This window comes from Capsicum annuum, chromosome 2 (assembly GCF_002878395.1).
Source record: "Capsicum annuum cultivar UCD-10X-F1 chromosome 2, UCD10Xv1.1, whole genome shotgun sequence".
NCBI classification, from domain to species: domain Eukaryota; kingdom Viridiplantae; phylum Streptophyta; class Magnoliopsida; order Solanales; family Solanaceae; genus Capsicum; species Capsicum annuum.
In genome coordinates, this window is record NC_061112.1 from 147439101 (window position 1) to 147462514 (window position 23414).

At 34.1% G+C, this 23414-nt stretch overlaps 2 protein-coding genes and 1 non-coding gene across 3 annotated transcripts; 2 read left to right on the forward strand and 1 right to left on the reverse strand.

The window, feature by feature from the left end:
* Positions 1 to 821: 821 nt before the first annotated feature.
* On the reverse strand, positions 822 to 3337 carry LOC107855467 (calcium uniporter protein 2, mitochondrial). The gene is made up of 2 exons (XM_016700487.2): positions 2653 to 3337; positions 822 to 1633 (listed from the first exon to the last, which is right to left on the reverse strand). The coding sequence occupies exons 1-2, from the start codon at positions 3214 to 3216 to the stop codon at positions 1145 to 1147; spliced, it is 1053 nt and encodes a 350-aa protein (XP_016555973.2). The 5' UTR covers positions 3217 to 3337; the 3' UTR covers positions 822 to 1144.
* Positions 3338 to 19253: 15916 nt separating this feature from the next.
* On the forward strand, positions 19254 to 19325 carry TRNAD-GUC. The gene has a single exon. It is a non-coding gene; the product is annotated as a tRNA-Asp (tRNA).
* A 2064-nt stretch (positions 19326 to 21389) lies between these two features.
* On the forward strand, positions 21390 to 22001 carry LOC107855480 (small polypeptide DEVIL 4-like). Its single transcript, XM_016700496.2, has one exon. It carries the CDS (start codon positions 21568 to 21570, stop codon positions 21718 to 21720), a length of 153 nt encoding a protein of 50 aa, XP_016555982.1. The 5' UTR covers positions 21390 to 21567; the 3' UTR covers positions 21721 to 22001.
* The last annotated feature ends 1413 nt before the right edge of the window (positions 22002 to 23414 follow it).

Below are 23414 nucleotides of genomic sequence, written 5' to 3' on the forward strand. Positions count from 1 at the left end.
CACTTGAAAATTAATACAAAACTTCGATACAAAACTTTTTTCCATTGAAACAATGCAATTTTTCATGAACCGTTGCTTTCTTTCTGAAGTACCACCTTTTAGTTATAAATACCTATTTTTTTCATTAGACAAAAGCACAAAATGAAGTAATACTATTCTCTTTTTCTTGAAAAATTCAAGTGTGATTTACAATTGTGGAGTGATTCGTAGTTCGACAAATTTGAGGTACTACCATTTGATGAAGTGAATCATTTTATCCCGAAAGGATATATTCCAATAACCTCAAGTACTTGAGGAGAATAAATTTCATAAAGACACACCATCAATATAGTGGACTTGATTCTTTCTATTTTTATCTCTTTTTTAAACGTTGATTTTACTATTTTTCAGAAGAAAAAAAAAGTTTGAACTTCTTTGTTGTTTTTAAACTTGATGTTGAAATTCAATATTGTAAATACATATTTTGTATCTGAGAAACAACATCTCTTACCTAAAAAGTATATGAAAGGAAGTCTCCATACTATGCATTTAGTTGTTGGGGTGCAATTTGAAGTTTGTCTAATTAGATTCTCCAACAAATCGGGAAGTTGAATGGGAAAACAATGACTCTGACACCTCTGTTTTTATTAATCTTGGCAAATCCTTTGAACCAAATACACAGGACATGTATATGTGGACATCAACTTTATTCTAATCTTATATTTTAATCACGCAGTTAATGAGAATCCATGATTTTGGCGTTTTGTTTTCTTGTAATCCCTAATGTGCAAATCAAAGATAATGCGCAAACTTTGAGCTCGTTGAGCAAAGCATCAACCAAGTTAGAAATTTCAGTGAATTTCCATTAATTACCTGAACCCTCATCACTTAGTATACATTAGCCGTGATGTAGAAACTCAAATGTTAGTCTAGGTTAAAAGTAAAACGTAAACAACAACAACAACAAACGCCTCAGCCCCAAATCAATTGGGATCAGCTCTATGTATCTTTCAGATCCATTTGATACCGACTTTAAGTAAAACAAGTAACAAGAAAAAGCAAAATGTATCATCTTTCTTTTCCAATTTTAGGTTCCTCTTTCTTCCGGTATTCCTAAATAATATCGAATGTTACTCACAAAATAGTCATGTAAAATCGCCACATTCTATGCTGTGGACATCACGGGTGATGAATGAAATGTTATGGTGTTAGCAGTGTTGTTTCCAGCAGGAATCGATGAGTGTGGATCACAAACTTTGCGGAGTTCATTGTATCTCTGAAGATCAAAATTGTGAAGCTTCATGAGCTTCTTTTGTTTTGCGATAAACCGGCTGTGGAAGAAGCCTTCATAAGTAGGCTCTTTGGAGGTCCTAAGGAAGAAAGCATAACCAGCCATGCAGTAAAAGGATGTAACATAGAAGCAAATGGGCTCCATTACATCCCATGTTAGCTCCCAGAAAGTGAGCCTCATGAAAGCTGCAGTCTGAATCACAAAAAATCCTAGCCCACACCACAACTCTCTCTGCACCAACTGTTCCGCCTTCTTGTCGATAGCTGATTTCTTCTCCTCCATTTGTTGAATCTCCCTCATCAATTGTGGATCTTTTGGCTGGGCCAAGGGCAGTGGCATTAAGCCTTCCATGGCTTTCACCACCTGTAGGAACAAAACAAGGGACCAAAAATGCTTGTGTAAAACAATTGAACTCCACTTCACACACCTCATTTCTATATATCAATATGAGAAAGATTTTCCTATTTGCAAGCATTCAGATCTGCATTGAATTCATTTATCCATATTCTTACTCCTATATAACTTTCCTTTCTCTAGAATTATACCCCTATATAGTTAAACAATCACACACACAACGTAACATCTCACGAGTGGGTCTCGAGAGGATAAAGTGTACACTGACACCTTACCCCTACCTTGGGCCTATTCCTATAACAAATTCTCACCGTCCTGATTTTCTAATTTTCTACAAGTCACTTGCGTCAAGCATTAAAAAAGACAAGTGGGGTAGCTAAAAAGTGTAAGAGGAAATAGCTGTATTTTGTTTGTTTCTGGTGGAGGATTTACTAAATCTTTTTGGACTCTACTAATCCTTGGATGTCCTTTTCATTACTCTTAAGCCATCCCCACCAAACTTTTACCAAAATTGAAAGAGCATAAAAGGCTTCTTTGTGTTTGTGGAAAACAGCTTTAGTAATTAAAAAAATCAATTTTTAAGAACTAAAAATTGCAAAAAGAATCTTTAAAAAGATGTTTGGGGCAAACATCATATTATTCCCAAAAAGTTTGGAAGTTTAAAACAGGGAAGGTGGTGTTCAATGGTGAACAATTTTGGGTCATTGAAAATATAGTCCCAACTGTTGCAGTCCCTTATAAAAGTCACCATCTCGTTTTAGAGATCTGGAATAACTTTGTTTCGCTTTCCTGTCGAAGAAAACATAGAGAATAGATGAAAATTCTATCAGTTTTCGGTACAACTTGTAATCCAAGAAATTAAAAAAAGAGACTAATTTAGTAATAACTCAATAACATTCTTTGAGCATCAATACATCTGAGCAGTAGAGTAATGCACATAGACATCTGGTATAATCTGATTCAATGGAAAGTTATGGATAAGGAAAATCCAAAAATGAAAATTAAGCGAAGAAAATTGAGAACCTAACCTTGTCAGGCTTAAGGAACACGGCGTTTCCCAAAACAATTACAATTCCCGATTGATCAAGCATCTTTGCAAATTCAATGGCTTGATCAGTGTTTGAACAAGCGCCATTACAGATCTGAATAAACTCCGGATACGTAATCCAGTCCTTCTCCAACTGCCTTATCCTCGATTTCACAGCCTCAAGCTGTGCCAACCTCAGCACCTTCTTTGCATCCTCAACCGAGAATTTCTCCTCCTCCTCCTCGAGATTCGCGCTCATCTCCGGAGGCGGGATGAGTCCGTCTAGCCTAATCCTATCTTTAGCAATGTCCATTCCTCTCAGCTTCTGGAGAAGCTTTTCACCGATTGGAATCGACCGGAGCTCCGGCGATTGAAACACAGAACTCCGGTGGAGAGACCGACGGAAGTATCCACCTTCTCCGGGATCTGGAGCTATCTTATCGGGATTCGAACCAGCAATCGATTTGGTCATTGTCGATGAACAAATACGGCAAGTTGTTAACGAAGGACGAGTAATTTTGTATGCACTGAAAAGACGTTGAGCTACAATTTTTTTAAACGCCATTGTTGATAAGAAAAACTAGGAAGCTTATGTTATGGTAATGGTAAAATAAATTGCAGGTTATTGTGTTGTAATCGCCATGAATTTATAGTCCTTTTTTGCCGTTGAAGAAACGCTAGTTTATTTTATGGGTTAATAAACGGCGTTAGGGTTATTTTATCCTTCCACGCGAGTTGAATAACTCGTTACGATATATCGTCATAAAGGATTAAGCAAAGGCGAGAAAATGAATATTCCCAAAAATATAAGCCACTTAATATATACAGTGGGATGTTTTGTCAAAATATCATATCGTGGATGGTTCAACTTTTGATTACCCTAAATAGTTCAAACGGTGTTTGGAGAAAAAACAAATTAAAAAAAAAAATGTGTTTGGAGAAAAAACAAGGTGTGACGTAGCAAATATGTCGTTTTTGAGAAGGTCATAGCATAATCCATTTCGTTTAACTTGTTTAGTGTTTGGTTTAATTCTTATATTCTCCTACGTAAAAAATTTATTTTTTACATATAGGAATTTTATGAAATAGCGTACTAGAAATTGTACACCGTTATTTTATCTTATTCAAACTATAAAGGGTTATCTGAATCTCATATTGTGATATCATGATGAATCGTAGTGGATAAATATATGATTTCTTTGTATTATTTTACATAATTCTATACTCGTTAGTTAAATTTTGCAAACTGAATTAGATTCAAGATGTACTCTTTATCACTTCTATATATTGTTTACGTAAAGAATTACAATCCTACTTATTCAATTCAAACACATTTACTAGCAATTTCTTGTAGTTTATTGTATTTCTAGCTAAAATTTGCTTTCATAAAGTACTAATTGTCAACCAAACACTATGAGAGAAATATTTTTGGTTCTTTCAAAAATTTTAAAGATCACTTATTCTTATGTTCAAAATTAGTCCCAATTAATCATGAAAGTTCCAATTAACTATTTCACGAGGGGAAATATCATAATGGTGATCTAATCACCATACATGTGGCTGGTTAGAAATGCTTGGACGATTATTGAAGTATATAGTATATAATAAAATAAAGCTGAGGGGGCCGGTGACATTGAAAATGAGGACCAGATAGTTCATTGTGAACACATGTTAACAGCCAATCTTATGCTTGGGCACGTACTTAATTGTTGGCCTGGTGTACATTGACAAAGTTTTGGCAAGTGATGTGTCAATATTACCCAAAATTAGTTTAGAAATAATTTATCATTTCATAATTAATAAGTTAATTTATGGCAACTATACAAAATGTTCGATATTCATTTTAAATCATAAATTTTTAGAAATAATTAAAATATATTTTATTCTTTGAAAATATGATGACATAAATTGAAACGGTAAGGATAAAAAAGTTGAGGTAATGGCAAACGCATAGACGTGTTGCCGCATAAATGCCGACGTGGCAGGAGGTGGGGGGATTAATTGTGTTAGTTGCGAAAAGTCAGGAAGTATTGGAACTTGAAAATAGTAGTCCTTAGAAGAAAGAAAATTTAATTAGTTTTAACCTACACCAAGTCTGGCCTATTCATAAGGTGAGCCCATGTCATTTAAATGCTTAATCAGCCACAAAGACGATACTACTTAGCCTTGCTTTTCTGCTTTTCTCGTGGATGGGGTAAACAATGAAAAATTATCAAAATATCTTCACTCCATTTTAATTTATTTATTATTTCGTACTGATTCAATAAGAAATTCAATAGAGCAAAAGAAAAAATTTTGATCTCAAATCAAAGATGTATATACTAGAACACATTAAAATATTTTTTGATTTCACGGTTTCGAAGAAAAGTTAGAATAATTTGTAGTAGTCACAAAATACACCCGCCAAATTATATAAGTTGAGTTACTACTTTTCCAATACAAAATAATTGTTATTTTAGGCTTAAACAAATGAATTGAACAATTCACATGGAGATAGAATAATTAGAGTTGTCAATATAGATCGGCCGAGTCCATTTGGATTAACTCATACGGGTTTTGAGTTTGACGGGTCAGGTCGGGCCGGCTCATCAAAATGATGGGGCAAAAAACATCAAGCCCATATCATTACTTCGTGAGCTGCGGACCTCACGGACCACTTTTTAAAAAATAATATTTTATAATTTAATTTTAAAATGTTAATAAATACAAATATTACTAGACAATATTATATAGTGTTAATACTTGTTAATCAAGTTTCCAACACCTTAAAAAATACTCCTAATAGCAAAATTAAATAACTCTTGACATGATATTCTTCAAACCAAATAAAAATACTAATAAACAATCTAAATAGTTGCATGTATTTGACTTACAGACCGGCCCACGGGTTAGCGCAACCCACATTACATAATTGCATGATATCCTTAAAAAACTTTGTTCTTAAGTGAGCTGCAAAAACTGTGCTATTTTGGACCAACTTTTAAACACTAAAGCATCAATTATCAGTTTTATAATTTTGACTAATTTTCTATCAATCATCACATTTTCGTAAGTTCCCCTAGATTATCGAGATACACGTGGAGACTACATAGGTTCATATCTCAAGTTAAAGATAGATTGCCAGCGAAATACACGAGTAGTTAACAACAAAATTATGTGATCGATTGTCAACATAATGTTAACAATAGATTTATTTATGCATGCTCACGAAACACGATGTACAAAGCTATATTTGAATTGGATAGTCTAATTATTGCTTTGGAAAACTTTCTAAGTAGATGTGAATGACTCATATATTTGAGATCGTGAGTCACGACATTCTAACTCATGGCAGAGAAATCCTTAATATTAATTAAGTAAGATTATAATAGACTAAGGATAGAATAAAGTATACAATGTGATAACTAGGCAGCTCATTAGAGATAATGCAGAAATATAATTAAAGATGGGAAGATTAGCTAGTTAGAGGACGTTGGAAATTATAAAGGATGAGGATATTAATTCGAAGAGAATATTAATATTAATGATGATATGAGGATAGAGGGATGGTGGGAGAGGAATGACGCAGAACTTGTTCCTCGTAGAGATTGACATGAAATATTCTTTTTAATTAATTAAACATTGGTCCATTATCACCAGAAAGAAAATTGAAAGACAAAAATAACTAGAACAAAGTTGAAATTTACCTGGCCATATAACGCAATATATATGTTAAACTAACAAATTTGATTGTTAAATTAAAAGTTGGATGATTAATGGTTTAGTACACAAAAAGTCCCAAAACTTAAAGGAATAAAAGATACAGACAAGTTTTTGCCCAACTACATGTTTCGTTTGAAATCGTGCTTCCAGTATTAGGATTAGAAAGTTAGGATATAGATCAATTTCAAGCAAATATGAATATATTCCCATGAATAGAGTGCTTGTGCACCATTAATTAAAACCCAAAAATTGCAAAATTGCATATATTCCTATGAATATATTGCTGCCGAGTATGGACGATATTATACTATTATAGTTTTCATTTCTCTAAAATTGATCAGTATATTTCCCTTTCATTGATTTGATTGTGACAAGCTATTTTTCTGCTAAATTCTTTTCCCATATATTCCTTATTTTTTTTCTATCTGTAATTTTGTATCACCGAATTTGAGATATGAACGATCTCTTTTACTGACTTATTTTAAAGTTTAAACTAATTACGATTGAAAGATTTTAATCTTAACCACGATTAATTGTTTCCTCTAAAATAATTATCATTTAAATGACCTGTGTGTTTTACCAAATGTGCTTAGTACAATGTTTCTCTTTTTTGGTTTCCATTCGATGTCCGTTATCCGCATAGAAGTTCGACTAATCTGGATTCGTGCCGTGTAGGGCCCCATTCGAGGGAAAGCGCTCCCTACCAAGGATTTTTCCATACCCAGGGTCGAACCCGAGACCTTTGGTTAAAGGAGGAGCAACCCCATCAGCTACACCACATCCTTTGGTGGTGTACAATGTTTCATGTGTACTGGTTTAATTGATGACGGTTTGAATAAAGAAAAATATGATCTAACATGTTTCTCAAAATACTAGTGGCATATTTGATTTATAACTTTTACAAATATTATTTTAGCAATATTTCTTTTTATAGAAAATCAATTAAAATAATACCCAAAGTAAACGAGAGGAATTTGTGGTGTGGTTTTGACTAGTTGGGCCGAGATGGGGGACTGAGTTAGCCCATTCAAATATATAGTCTGTAAATATGGTTTACCAAAAGGACAATTAAAATAGAAAGATCAAAATTCTCAAAGGGAGGATACATATATACGTCATGTTTGAAATTTTGTAATTATATAGGGGAATTTATTAATATACTAGTTTAGGTGTACGCGTTTTGCGCATGTACTCACTTTAATGAGTTCAAATATTACATTAAATAAAATATTTATTTAAATAATAAAGATAAATATAATAATTAAATTTAATATTTTTTGAGTATGTAAAGATAGAGAATTTATGTATTAAACCTACTCTTTACCAAAAATATTTTTAAAAGTCGATCGACATATCTACCATCTATAAATTGCAACAAAATAATACAATGATCGAGACATCAAAATAATACAATTAAATTTAATATTTAGACACAAAAAATTTCTCAAAGCGGTCTGTCACTCATCTACCACCCGTAAACAATAATAAAATAATACGATAATAGAAATATCAAAATAATACAACTAAATCTAACGTTTACATAAAAAAAATTTCTCAAAGCCGACCAACATTTATCTATCACCTGTAAACTGCAACAAAATAATACGATAAAAGTGATATCAAAACAATATAATTAAACTTAAATTTTATACACAAAAATTTCTCAAAGTCGATCGAGATTCATCAACTACCACAAAATAACAAAACTAATAGAGATATTATGATAATACAATTAAACCTAACATTTACCTAAAAAAAAAAAAACGACCATCATTCATCTAGCATCTGTAAATTAAAATAAAATAATAAGATAATAAAATATCAAAATATTATAATTAAACCTAACCTTTATGCAATCAATTTTTCAAAGTCAACCGACATTCATCTACGACTTGTAAACTATAAAAAAAAAAATAATAATGATTACAAAGCTTTGATTATGATCCAATTAATTCTTGTCTGAGCAAAAATTTTGACCCTAAAAATATTTTTGAATGAAAACAAAAAAGATATATATAAACACATGTTGAATTCTATTATGTTGACCAAAACAATGAAGAAGATAGTTAGAAAATCAAGCATACATCAATCTAGACATGCAATTGAATCAAGTTAGATGAGTATCAATCATATTCTCTCAATGTGTACTTAGAAAGAAACACATGCCTCAGAATCGTTTTAAAATCAGGTTGTTTGGAACATAACTGCGTCTACAAGTATCTTCAGCTTCCTGTATATATATGTTATTAACCAACGTAAAGATGTTAATTTTTATTTTGAGATAAATTAACAATGATAGTAATCAAAAAACGGATAAAATAAAATTGATATCTAAGAGGGTTGAAGGAGAAGAGTGGAGGTGCAAGTTCGTAAGGCTCCTTAATTCTTTTTATAGAATTTTTAAAACTGATAGAAAGAGTGGATTTATAAATTAAATAAACTCCTATACGATCTCTGTTAGGATTTAGTTAGGGTTTATACTTTAGATTCTTGCGGCAAATATCTTTTATGGTAGGCAATTTTAGTTGGGAATTTTTTCATCATAAGCAATTATTGTTTGACAGCAATTTTATTTATAGTAGGTAATTTATATTGGAATTTTTTTTGAGTAGGTAACTTTTGTTTTTCCAAACGTGAGGACAGTAATCAAATTAATATTTTATAAATTAAATGGCAGTTTTGTCTATTTTAGGAGTTCTGAATTTTTTTTCATAAAATTTAAAAGTTCTTAATTTAATAAATATTAAATCAATTTGTACTCTAGTTTAACATACATCTCAATATTTATAGAAGTATTTTCTTAATAAAGTTCTATTTTAGGAGTATTTTTTTAATTGAACAGTAGAAAATAAAATATTAATTAATTCTCTTACCCATATATTTTAGGAATTTCATATATTTTAGGAAGTCTAATAGAAAGAAAAATATTAATTAATTTTTCTACCATATATTTTAGTAGTCTCATATATTTTAAGAAGTTTAGTTAAAATAATAAAAATAATTAAATAATAAATTTTTAAAATAGTGAAAAGATAATTTTATCTAAAGAAGAGTCTTTTAATACTTTTAATATATTATAGATTATAGAATAAATTATAGATTATAAATTATAGATATAGATATAAGAAATATTATATTTGCTGAGAAACAAGTGATAAAAAAGTCAACTGGTCCAGCGACCCGCAATAATGAAGGACTCTAATATGGATGTTTGATTCCTTTTAAACTACTTCTAATAAACTTTATATTTTGAATCTATCTACGGGAAAGAGAGGTCGATTTGCAAACTGATATGTCTGGGAACATACAGCATCTAAGATCTCAAAAATGAGTTAGTTAGGATTTCGCACCATTAAAACAAAGATTGAATGGCCTGTGTCTTACTGTCTTACATGTTTTCCTTATTCCTAGGTTAGTTCGATAGAACCTTAGCCTATTATACAAGGCATATATTCCCATTAATACAATCCTATGGACAAAATTATTATACTGTAGTTCCTAACTTCCTATTCCTTTTAATCCTTTTTTGTTTGTCTCGCACGGGTTTGATTGTGACGACGCATGATTTCTTATGTTTTTTTTTTTTTTTATACCTTTGACAATTGAAGTTTTATTGTTTTATAGTACTAGCTATTATGGTAATTGAAGACTTGAGAGGCATTTGTAGACATCTGTAGACTCTTCAATAAGAATTCAAATTCCGTTAGAGTTTTAGAAGGCTATTTTACCCTAAATCTCGCCTATTTAAAGGTAACATGTTCCCTGAAACAGACATCTTGAATATCTCATAAGCTGATGGGTATTCGTAAAAAGATCGGGATCTCCAATATCCCACAAAAAAACATGGGATATTCATAAAAATATCATCCTATATTCGAGAATAAGCCACTAACGACCCTCGAATTACAGAGAAAATCAAGAGAGAAGAATCAAGGGAGGAACAGATTTGTAACCACAATTGTTTATCAATAAAATTGTTGTTTCTTCATATTTTTATTTGTGGTTAAAATTTATTTTCCATGAATATGTTGCAAATAAAGTCTGAAGATCTCGAAATACCCATCAGCTTATGGGATATTCAAGATGTCTGTTTCAGGGAACACGAAATACCCATCAGCTTATGGGATATTCAACATGTCTGTTTCAGGGAACACGTTACCTTTAAGAAATGTCTGGCTTAGATTCAAAAGTAGCGGTCCATCAGTTGGCAGTCAAGACTGGTGTCCATCCTGTTAAGCAAGCCCAAAGACGCTTTAGGCCAGAGTTGGTTCCACTGATCGAAAATGAAGTTAACAAACTTATTGAAGTTGTCTTTATTCGTGAAGTCAAATATCCCACATGGATTTCAAGTATTGTTCCAGTACGGAAGAAGAATGGCCAAATTCGAGTTTGTGTCGACTTTCGAGATCTCAACGACGCATGCCTTAAGGATGATTTTCCAATCCCCATACCGGAGTTAATGATTGATGCCACCATTGGTTATGAGCCAATGTCCTTCATGGATGGTTCATCCGGCTACAATCAAATCCGTATAGCGCCAAAGGATGAAGAACTCACTGCATTTCGTACACCTAAAGGTATTTATTGCTACAAGGTGATGCCTTTTGGTTTGAAGAACGCTGGCGCCACTTATCAAAGGGCTATGCAGAACATCTTTGACGGCTTGCTCCATAAAAATGTTGAATGTCATGTGGATGATCTAGTGGTGAAGTCAAGAAAGAGAGACGACCACTTAAAAGACCTAAGAATGGTATTCGAGTTACTTCGAGGATATCAACTTAAGATGAATCCATTGAAGTGTGCCTTTGGAGTTACTTTCGGAAAATTTCTTGGCTTCATTGTGCGACACCGAGGAATTAAAATTTATCAAGCTAAGATTGATGCAATTTTGAAGATGCCCGAGCCTCGGGATATTCATGAGTTAAAAAGCCTTCAAGGAAGGCTAGCATATTTAAGGAGGTTCATCTCAAACCTGGCTGGAAAATGTCAACCATTTAGTCGTCTTATGAAGAAGGACACTCCCTTCGAATGGGACCAAGCTTGTAGTAATGCCTTTGAGAGTATCAAATCGTACTTAATGAAACCTCCAGTTCTTGCGGCACCCATACCTGGAAAGTCGTTGATACTCTACGTCGAGGCACAAGAAAGGTCAGTTGGAGCACTACTGGCTCAAGAAAATTGTGAAGGCAGAGAAAACTCTCTTTACTATCTGAGCAGAATGATGACACCAAATGAGCTAAAGTATTCTCCAATTGAAAAGTTATGTTTGGCATTGGCCTTCTCAATTCAAAAGATGAAACACTACTTTCAAGCTCATGTGGTTCGTTTCGTGTCTAGGGCAAATTCCATCGAGTTTGTAATATCGAAACCTGTCCTTAGTGATCGACTTGCAAGATGGTACCTTTAATTTCAACAGTTTGAGATTGTGTATATTCCCCAAAAGTCCATAAAGGGACAAGCATTGGTTGACTTCTTAGCAGACCACCCGATACCTGATGATTCGGAACTGAGCAATGAACTTCTTGATGAAGATGCAACGGTCATTGAAGCTAGACCCCCATGAAAGATGTACTTTAATGGTGCCGCACATCGAGATGGAGCTGGTGCTGGGGTGGTAGTCGTCACTCCACAAGAAGAGGTCATCCCATACTCTTTTACCCCAATAAATCGTTGCTCTAATAATGTTGTTGAATATCAAGCTTTAATACTTGGACTCGAGATGACAGTGGACATGAAGCAACTGTAATTACAAGTCTTTGGTGACTCCCAATTGGTGATCAAATAGCTTTTGGGAAGCTATGAAGTCAAAAAGTTTGAGTTGCGACCATACCATGATTATGCAGAGAAGTTGATGGGGTGGCTTGGAGGAGTAACCCTCCAATATGTGCCAAGATGAGAAAATAAGCAAGCTGATGCCCTAGTTGCTCTGACCGCAACCCTAACTCTTCTAAATCAAACCCAAGTTACTTTCCGCCAAGAATGGGTAGTACCACCGTCATATGAGGATGTGGAAAACAAGGTTGAATACCTCGTTGCCGTGTCTAAAGCTGTAAAAGAAGATTGACGATAACCTATTATTGATTACTTATGTTATGGGATACTTTTAGAAGATCCAAGGAGAAAGACTGACATTCGCCGTCATGCACCTCGCTTCCTTTACTACAAAGACACACTGTACAGAAGATCATTTGAAGGAGTACTCTTACGGTATTTGGGAGAGGAAGAAGCAATTCAAGCTTTGCAAGAAGCGCACTCGGGAGTTTGTGGATCACATCAGTCTGGACCGAAGGTCCATTTTCACATTAAAAGGATGAAATATTATTGGCCAACGATGGTGAAAGATTTCTTGGACTATGGAAGAAGATGCAAAGCTTGCCAATTCCATGCAAATTTCATACATTAACCTCCAGAGGTTCTACATCTAACTGTAGCGTCTTGGCCATTCAATGCTTGCGGAATGGATGTTGTAGGTCCACTACCAAAGTCTTCTGGTGGACATTTATACATCTTGGCTGCGATAGATTACTTCTCAAAATGGGCCGAAGTTGTTGCTCTCAAGGAAGTAAAGAAAGAAAATGTTGCGAACTTCATCCGAGTGAATATCGTCTACCACTTTGGAATCCCTCAATATATAATAACTGACAATGGCAAGCCATTTGATAACAAGTTGATGAACAAGATCTGTGACCTCTTTGGCTTCAAGCAGCGCAACTCTTCAATGTATCATGTTGCCGCCAATGGTCTAGCTGAAGCCTTCAATAAGACTTTATGCAACTTGTTGAAAAAAGTTGTCTCCAAATCCAAACGAGACTGGCATGAGCGAATGTAAGAAGCTTTATGGGCGTATAGGACAACTTACCGTACACCAACACAAGCAACCCCATACTCACTTTCTTTTGGAGTTGAAGCAGCCCTGCTACTTGAGCGTCAAATACCTTCTTTGAAAATGGCTATTCAAGAAGGGCACACCGATGAAGAAAATGCTTAGTTGCGTCTTGCGGAGTTAGAAGATCTTGATGAGAAGAGGATGGAGGCTCAACAAAATCTTGAATGCTATCAATCCCAGTTATCTCGTTCTTTCAACAAAAGGATTCGCTTGAGGTGCTTCTAAGTTGGAGATCAAGTTCTTGCAGTAAGAAGGCCCATTATCACTTCTCATAAATCTGGGGGAAAATTCACCTCGAAGTGGGATGGACCATATGTCGTACAAGAGGCATATTCAAATGGTGCTTACAAGCTTGTTGATGCAGATGGCGTGAGGATTGGCCCCATCAATACAAAGTTCTTGAAGAAGTACTATCCTTGAAGGGAGATGTTGTATGAATATGCATAACATGTGAATGTAATTAGAGTATAAGAGGGTTAAAGTGACACCCTTTATGGTGTAATTAAGGCTTACTACTTAACCACTAGCTTGGTGAATTCAAATAATTGAATTGTGACGTTTGGTTGCTAATACTAGATTGCTATATATGTTCATTGTAGATAAGTAATTCGAAAAGACGGGAAGTCCATTTGGGATGAGTATTGAAGGTTGACAGTCAGGTATGTAAAACATACTCTATACCATATCTTTGGCATGAAAGTGAACAATTGTTCTATTAAGAAAGTTTCCAAAGTTATTTAATAACATTTGATCCATAATGGTTTTGTATGATGTCCTACGTTACCAATGAACTTGTTTCCACCCTACAAGATGTCAAGACATTCCAATACTTATTTGTCTTCCAAATCTTACATGTTTATTGCACTAATGAATGTCAGAAGGTATTCGATTACTCAAACAAGATCCATGTGCTATTAATGACTCCAAAACGTTCCATTCATATACCAAAAAGTTCCTACTTCATTGTTATGGCATTGATGACTCCAAAACACTTCATTGATGTGCCAATGAGTTCTTACTTTATTGTTATTGCATTGATGGTCTATTTATATGTCTCTTATTGATGTATCATTGTTTCAAAGTATCAAAAATGCGGTGGCGACCGAAATAACAATCTCAAAGATAAAATAAACTAAGTGATGGAAGTTCTCTCTTATCGAGTGATATCCCAGGGGCATAAGACTATCATGGGTCAATCCATATTTATGTGTTTATGGGTGGTATCCCAGGGGCATAAGCCTATCATGGGTCGATCCCAGTTGATATGTACTGGAGGCAGCCTAATGGTCACAGTACAGTACAGTAATGATTACAAAAATGATAAGAACGAAGGTAAAGTGATTGAATAAATACAATGTACAGGTTGTCACAAGTTCTAGTAAGTGTGGTTCACTCCTATTACGATTTATTCACTTGTTTCTGATTTTTATTGAGCTCCTATATCATATGTGATTATCTACAGCTTTACATACTCAGTACATATTCCGTACTGATGTCCCCCACGAGGAACCTGCATTTCATGCTGCAGGCACAGATACCTCAGCTTATACACCGCACAAGTAGGAACCAGGATATCCAACTGCTTTTGGTGAGCTCCAGTTTGCTTCAGGGTTTTCCGTGTCATATCCAGTCACTTTTGGTATTGTATAGAAGTTAGTTATATGATGGGGTGTGTCCCGACCTTGGTTAAACTCTATGTATTATCTAGAGGTTTTGTAGACCTAATGTACAGTCAAGGTGGTGTTTTCTCAATAGACGTGATTGCTCCAACGGCCAAGTATTGTATATACATATATATGTGTGCTTGAGCTTATATAGGTGATTATTTCCTTTTATATGCGACATGATGCTGTCCAAATTTCGGATTGTCATAGAGGTATGCATGAGAAGTATAAGGTTATGGGATGGTTCTCCCGGGCCTCCTCGGTTACGGGTGCCAGTCCGCCCCAATAGGATTTGAGGCGTGACAGACTTACTCTAAATATTTGTGACTCAATGGGGGCAACCTGTCAAAAAAAAAAAAGAGTTTCTTCAATTAAATTTGGAATGCTAAAGTTCTCCAAGCCTATAACTAAAAGGATAACTAAAGTTTCCATGCTATAAGGTGGACAAAAGTTGTCCCTTTGCACCTTAAGCTGGTCTCTAACGGGTTTATCCTTAAAAGGATATCGAAATTTGCATGCCTTAAGGTGGACAAAAGTTGTCCCTTTATACCTTAAGATGGCCTCTAACGGGTTTATCCTTAAAAGTATCTCAAAATTTTCATGCCTTAAAGTGGACAAAATTTGTCCCTTTGCACCTTAAGCTAGCCTCTAACAGGTTTATCCTTAAAGGACATCGAAACTTTCATGCCTTAAGGTGGACAAACATTATCCCTTTACACCTTAAGCTGGCCTCTAACAGGTTTATCCTTAAAGGACATCGAAACTTTCATGCCTTAAGGTGGACAAAAATTATCCCTTTGCACCTTAAGCTGGCCTCTAACAGGTTTATCCTTAAAAGGATATCGAAACTTCCATACCTTAAGGTGGACAAAAATTGTCCCTTTGCACCTTAAGCTGGCCTCTAACAGGTTTATCCTTAAAAGGATATCGAAAATTCCATACCTTAAGGTGGACAAAAGTTGTCCGTTTGCTTCTTAAGCTGGCCTCTAACGAGTTTATCCTTAAAAGGATCTCAAAATTTTCATGCCTTAAGGTAGACAAAATTTGTCCTTTTGCACCTTAAGCTGACCTCTCGCAGATTTATCCTTAAAAGGATATCGAAATTTTCATGCCTTAAGGTGGACAAAATTTGTCCCTTTGCACCTTAAGCTGAACATTGAAAAGGGCCCATACTTAAAGAAAATCACTGCACCGTCTTCAAGTAATATTGGTCGGACTTAAGGTGACGGAGGAGAAGTTAAACTCTCACACCTTAAGTCGATGTCCACCGTCTTTAAGTAGAATTGATCGAACTTAAGGTGACGGAGGCAAAGTTAAACTCTTACACCTTAAGCCGATGTCCACCATCTTCAAGTAAAATTGGTCGAACTTAACTTGACGGAGGAGAAGTTAAACTCTCGCACCTTAAACCGATGTCCACCGTCTTCAAGTAGAATTGGTTGGACTTAAGGTGACAAAGGCGAAGTTAAACTCTCGCACCTTAAGCCGATGTCCACCATCTTCAAATAAAATTGGTCGGACTTAAGGTGACGGAGGCGAAGTTAAACTCTCGCACCTTAAGTCGATGTCCACCGTCTTTAAATAAAATTGGTCGGACTTAAGGTGACGGAGGCGAAGTTTAAACTCTTGCGCCTTAAGCCGATTGTTGCATATTGCTATCTGTTTCAATTCTCCAAAAAAAAAAAAAAGAAACAAGAAAGAAAGCAAAAACACAAATAGAAAATATGTTACCTATCAAAGCGCTGTGATCTTAAAAGTTGTATATCACCAACTTGAATTGAGACAAGATGCCTTGATGAGAATAAATCCCTCAAAATCTAGTTTGAGACAATCAAAACGCCCTTTGGTGGTGATGGTCCCACTGGGCTTGTCAATTTGTTTGCAACATAATTTAAATTCAAGGAAAATAAATTTTAACCACAAACAAAAAGATGAAGAAATAAGATTTTTATTAATAAACTAGGTGGTTACAAATCTGTTCCTCGCTTGATTCTTCTCTCTTGATTTTCTCTATAATTAGAGGTCGTTAGTGGCTTATTCTCGAACATGATTTTCTCCGTAATTCGAGGGCCGTTAATGGCTTATTCTCGGACATATGATGATCTCTTTATGAATATCCCATGATTTTGTGGGATATTAGAGATCCCGAGCTTTTTACGAATACCCATTAGCTTATGGGATGTTCAAGATGCCTATTTCAGGGAACATGTTACCCTTTAAATAGGCGAGATTTAGGGTAAAGTAACCTTCTAGAACTCTAACAGAATTTGAATTCTTATTGAAGAGTCTACAAATTTTAGATATCTACAGCATTCTCAACTCATTTTTTTATATATCTATACCTTAAATATTGTGGAAAATAATCTCTTATGCACATCTATAAATGGAGTAGAAGAAAGTATATGGCTTTTCATATATCTTTAGTAGAGAAAAACTATTTCTTTTAACTTATGAAAAAATGTTTATCTCATTCTTTTCATTAGTTTGACCAAATATTTCATTTTTTTAAAATAAGTACCTTTGAAAAATAAAAAAAAAATTACTTTTAAAGAAAAATAAGCTTGGTCAAACAGACTATAGGTATGATTAAGCAACATTCACTGAAATATTTGCTCTTGCATCCCTGAGTTTAGATGACTTACCTCTTCGAATTTTGTATTAGTTTAGTTTTAGATTTTCTGTGGCGTATTTTCTAGCTTATAGTGCAGAGGCGGATCCAGGATCCGAATTCACCGAGTGCCAAGTAAACTTATCGATTAAATTAATCGGATTATTCATTTTTTCAGTCTATAGAAAAATTAAAAAATCAATCAATAATAAAAGAATAGTAATAAAATGACCAAATTTAAACTTTTAATAATATTACTAATGCCATAATATCCATAATCCATTACAATTGCTCACGACGAATTTTCATATTCTGAAAACGATCAACGATGAGCCTTTTGCTAGTGAGGATAAAGAATCGATCGGGCAGCAAGCAGCAATAGGCAACAAACTTGAAGAGTTGAAGTACAAAAAGAGTTGATGTTTTGATATATGGAAATAGTTTTTTTTTTTTATTAGAGAAATAAGAGATTAAATTATACCTTCTCTAACAATTAAATAAATAAATAAATAAAAAGTCATTAAATAATATTAAGTATTAACTTAAGTCAACTAGAGTCTACTACTGCTTACTACGCATGTTTTAACATATAAAAATTTAAATGCTTCAATCTGGGATCGAACTTGCGATCTAGGGGCGACAAAAGTGGTGTTTTGCCACTTGCACTACTGCTTACCACGCATGTTTCTCCGTTTTTATCAATAAAAACAATGTTTTAACATTTAAAATTTTAATTGCTTCAATTTGGGATCGAACCTGCGACCTAAGAGCAACAAAAGTGGTGTTTTGCCACTTGCACTAGATATTATTTTAATTTGATAGGTGACAGATTTAATATTTGACTATATTATTAGATATATATAGAGAGAGAGTTTCCGTCAAAGTTTGCAGGTGGCGTGCCATTCCCACCGCAATGAATAGATCCGCCCCTATTATAGTGTAGTATGGTATAATGGAAGAATTTCATTCAATTACTCCAGACATGCATGAATAATAGATCACACAGGGACTATGAAATATGAACAATTAAAGTCATAAATGATTAAAGAATTAGAATACGTAATCAATTCCACGCTAATCTTCAATCTCCCGATAATAATATTGTTAATTACGTCTAGTTTTGCCGTCAACTCTTAAGTTGAAATATATATATAGCAGTACAATTTCATCTTCAAGATTTAATACATTATTAATGAAATACTAAACCAATATAGGAATTTAACCCCCCCCCCCCCCCCCCCCCCGAAAAAAAAACAGAACTTGCCGCCAACCCGCTGTTAAGTTTTATGAATGGTTGCAGAGCTATAATAAAGATTATAAAACTGGAGATTTACTCTAATGAAAATTTCACAGCTATAAAATAACGATAATCTTCAACTTCCCTTAACAACATAATTGCTAATGACGTCTAGCTTTGTTGTCAACCGTGAATTCTTAAAGTTGAAATATAGCAGGACAATTTCAGCCAAAAGATTTAATACAAGGACTAAACAAATAAACGACTTTAAAAAAGAAGAATAACTTGTCGCCCGCAGAAGCCTTGGTTAAGTTTTATCAATGATTGCACAGCTATAATAATTACTAAAGCAGGAGATTTTCTCTACTGAACATGATTATATGACCATCAACTTTCAAGATATTCAGCCTAAGTTATAAGTGAATATAAGGATCCAATCTTAAAGTTAATCTAGATTCTGGAAAATAAACTGTCAAAACGGATAAATTTGAGAAATAGCAGCAAAGTCGTTGTAGTATAGTGGTAAGTATTCCCGCCTGTCACGCGGGTGACCCGGGTTCGATCCCCGGCAACGGCGTTTGATTTTGTGTGTTTATTCATTCACTTCCCTTTTCAAAATAGTAAAGGGCCGGAAAGACTTTGGCCCAATGGAGCCCAACACACTTGACTTATCTTCCTTGAAGAATGAAGACATGAGGGCTAGATAGCTGGGACCGTACCCTGTAATAGCTTGAGCACGGCGTTGTCATGTTATTTTTTGATACCTTTACAAGGTTAGGTGTAACTTGTAAGATTGTGGACACACAGTCTTCCTCAGATGTCACTTGTATAGTTTCTCTGAATATGCTGTTCTTGTTGATCCAAGAAGGTTAAATTATGAAATATTTATGGAAGAAACCAAGAGTTGAAGTTTCTCGGATATTGATGGAACACAAGTGATAAGAAAGCTGTAATTCAAAAAATAATAACATGAACTTGTGCAAACTCTTACTTAGTGATCCTCCATTAACACTAATGAGCAAAAAGTTAAGGTTACTCAAATAATGGAAGATGGAATATGTCTATCACGATTCAGGGTAAGGTCACTGCTCACGTGCGAACATGTTCTCCTTTCTACAGTACATAACAAAACTAAATTGGAACACTTTGGACCAAAATCTAGCCCACATTGGAACTTGTGTGGACTTCACTATCTTATTTAATCTGCCTTGTCTCCTCATCTCACATGTTTCCTTTTCCTTGCCTTCCTTTTTCTCAATGTTATGGTCCATACTTATTTTAACAAAAAATATTGGCCACTCAAACGTTGATGATTGCTCCTAATCTCCTACTCCCTCCGCTCCTAAATACTTGTCACCTTAATAAATAGATATTTCATACTCCTAATCAAAATATTATTATTTGTCTGTTGTCATCTTTACCCTTAGTCGTCAAAAAGAGAAGTATTAAATAAAGATGCGTAACAAATAAGGAATTCAGATTACTATCTGATTAATATTTTTTTTTTAAGGGGTGTACAACTTAAAATTTGTGAAATAAATTCGTCCGTCAAGACTATTAGACCATGGTTACGTGCACTATTTGTTTCTCTCGTGGAATAATTGTGGCACTCTGAGTATTTGGGTGTTAACTGTTAACACCAAAAAAATTAAGGAGGGGGGGCAACTTGTGGTTGATATTTGACGAGTTAGCGAGATTTGATCTGTTCACTCAACCTAAGTATCAAGAATAGTTTCAAATTTGAATTCAAAAAACAAAGGAAAAATACAAGGACACAGACCCAATGACAAAACAGTCTTTATCTAGGCTTCTTCATGAGAACAATAAGAAATGGACTTGTATTTGACTAACTAACCAACTGATGCTATGTCTACAATACTCACTAGATATTTCAACTATTTAATCTTAAAGACATTATTTTATATTTCTTGTTCGGGAAAGACAATGGAAAAAACCATATTATACAATGGTGGTTAGTGGTTAGATTAATAAAATGACTCCTTGCAATTGTTGTAATAAAACAAAATGGCGGGTAACAAACACTAGGCTAGCCATTGGAACTAGAAGCTGTTTAATTAGTGAAAGTTATATCAACAGTAGCAAAAGACAGGGAACATGCATGTTTTAATAATATAATAATTTCCCTCTTCACGGTGACATGTTCCTATTAAGCTGAATTTGGTTGGAATGAAAGTTATCATCGGATTTAATTATGAATTTGCCTAATTTTGTGTCTCCTGCCTGTCTGAAAGATTTGAATCAAATGATTTCATTCAATTTATCTTTATTAGAATAGTTGATCCTGTTGGTTGTTGTTGACCATAGTCCATAAAGTACTAGTAGAGCTAATTAACTTGTGACTGATCTAGCTAGGGAATGATCTTTAACTATATATTGTGATTCCAATTGCCAATAATTGAAGGATTAGAATGAATTGTTCCTTTAAGATGAAACAAGCAACGTGGAATTTTCAAATTACACAATCATAAAAGGATTAATATATATATATATATATATATATATATATATATGAGGTTATAATAAGAAAAATCTTCTACAGAAATCTTGATTGGAACAACGAGGGTCCCAGCTCTTAGGTAATGTGTGCTTGGTCTTTGGTGAATATTGCAGGTTGGACCACACTCCACATTAGAAAGAGTAGTACTCTTCCACTATAAGACCACCTTTAATTTCCTTCTTCCACTTGTGCATTAATTCTTCAAATCTTGAAATATTTATGCAATTTTCCTCAAGAAAATCTAGCCAGAATTCCTAACTCATTGATCATATTTTGGTCACACTTATTACTACTAGTAAGAATGTTGAAGGGCAACAATGGGGCAAATAAGTTGCAGGAAGAGTCGAAGAAGAGGATATCAAGTGGAAAACTTGGGAGGTTTCTAAAGGAGCAGAGAGGAAGGTTTTACATCATGAGAAGATGTGTAGTTATGCTACTTTGCTGGCATGATTGATTAATTGCACTCAATATGTATACGAGAAAGGAACATAAAAAGGAAATCGACACTAACTAGTAGTGTTCCCTTTTATCATCCTCTCCTTTCAATTGTAAATAGAAAAGAGAAACCATATTAAGCTATCTTGTCTTAGAAATTAGAGCAATATAGTTGGCGAATTAATCTAGTATATATATGATGTTAATGATTGTGTATCGATACTGACTGTTTCTTACCTTGATTTGTCATTAATGCATGCTAGTTTTATCGTCTACTTTATCATGATGTATATTTTCGTCTTAATTCTCTCTCTTTTTTCTTAATGCTAGAATTAATTTCCCTTAAACTTTCTGCTTTACTTTTCCTTATTGGAGTTTTCTGAGACTAATAGCTATGGTAATTGGAGATTCATTAGCACAGACTAGCTAGGTTTAGTTGAAATTCATAAGATCATCATCGTTCAATGTAATTGTTAGCTGGAATTCAATGTAATTGAACGTGAAAATCCAGTCGATGCAGTGTATACAAATTAGCATCAACAATGCCAAATTTGTTGCATTCCATCCAAATTAGTATCCACAATGCTCAAAAAGTACTGATCCAAACTAGATTAGTAAAGCCATCCTTGTTACAAGAAGGGAAATAGAAACTAGCTACGAGTAAATGTAAGGGAATTTAACCATGATCTGTAAAGTGATCAATTTCTTCTTTTTTGACCTAACGTGATTCTAAAATTAGTTAGGCACTTTGTCATATGAAGCTTTAAGTGATCTCTTTATCAGCATACTCTATATTGAGCAGTTTTGGCATAAGCTTTGACAATATAACACACTATTATCCACAAATAAGGCATGCACCATAAGACATCTTGTGTTGCTCAACTAATCCATGACAATAGGATAAACAAGTTCGAGGCTTCGAGCTCAAGAGAGATATGTAAATGACATTAAACACATTTGTATAATCATTCAGCCGTCAAGCTTTATGATATCTATGCCATATTAGATATGAAGCGATTTTTAAGGAGCAATCAGATAATGTTCCTGCCATTGTATCACATATATATACTTAAATTTTCCAGATCAATAGATATCATGTAGAGTATTTTATTTTTTCCTATACAAATTTACATCAATCTTAATATAACATTTCTTAATTTATATTTACCATTGAAATAAAACGGCCTAGCCTGTCCTAATGCATACCGTTATCATTCTCCTCAAAATTTCATCATATGACACATAAATTTAGTAGTAAGTACTATCTACTCCGCTTGATTGTCATATATTGGAACATATGTCTTTAATTTCCGATCCTTGAACTCCCTTATATTACATTGGATAGAGTTATATGTTCGGGACATTTCCAAATCTCTTCATTAATACCTTCATCTGAACAACTGGTTATCTCTTAACATATACACTTACATTTTAATGGTATCACCTTTTCTCATCTTTAGCTAATTCTACAAATGTACCAAAAATTTCTTGGACTTGTCATGAATGTACAAGTATTTCCAATCAATATTTCCTGGATTGATGAAAAGAAAAAGAATGTTGGAACGAGAAGAATGGCTTGCTGCACGCCATGGCCGTACGCTCTTTAAAGTAGCTACCGTCAACGAGTAAAAGTTAAAAATAATGTTAGGAAAAGGCATGTGGGCACTGGTCTACTAAACTATATATGTATATATATATAGTCACGTTGTAATT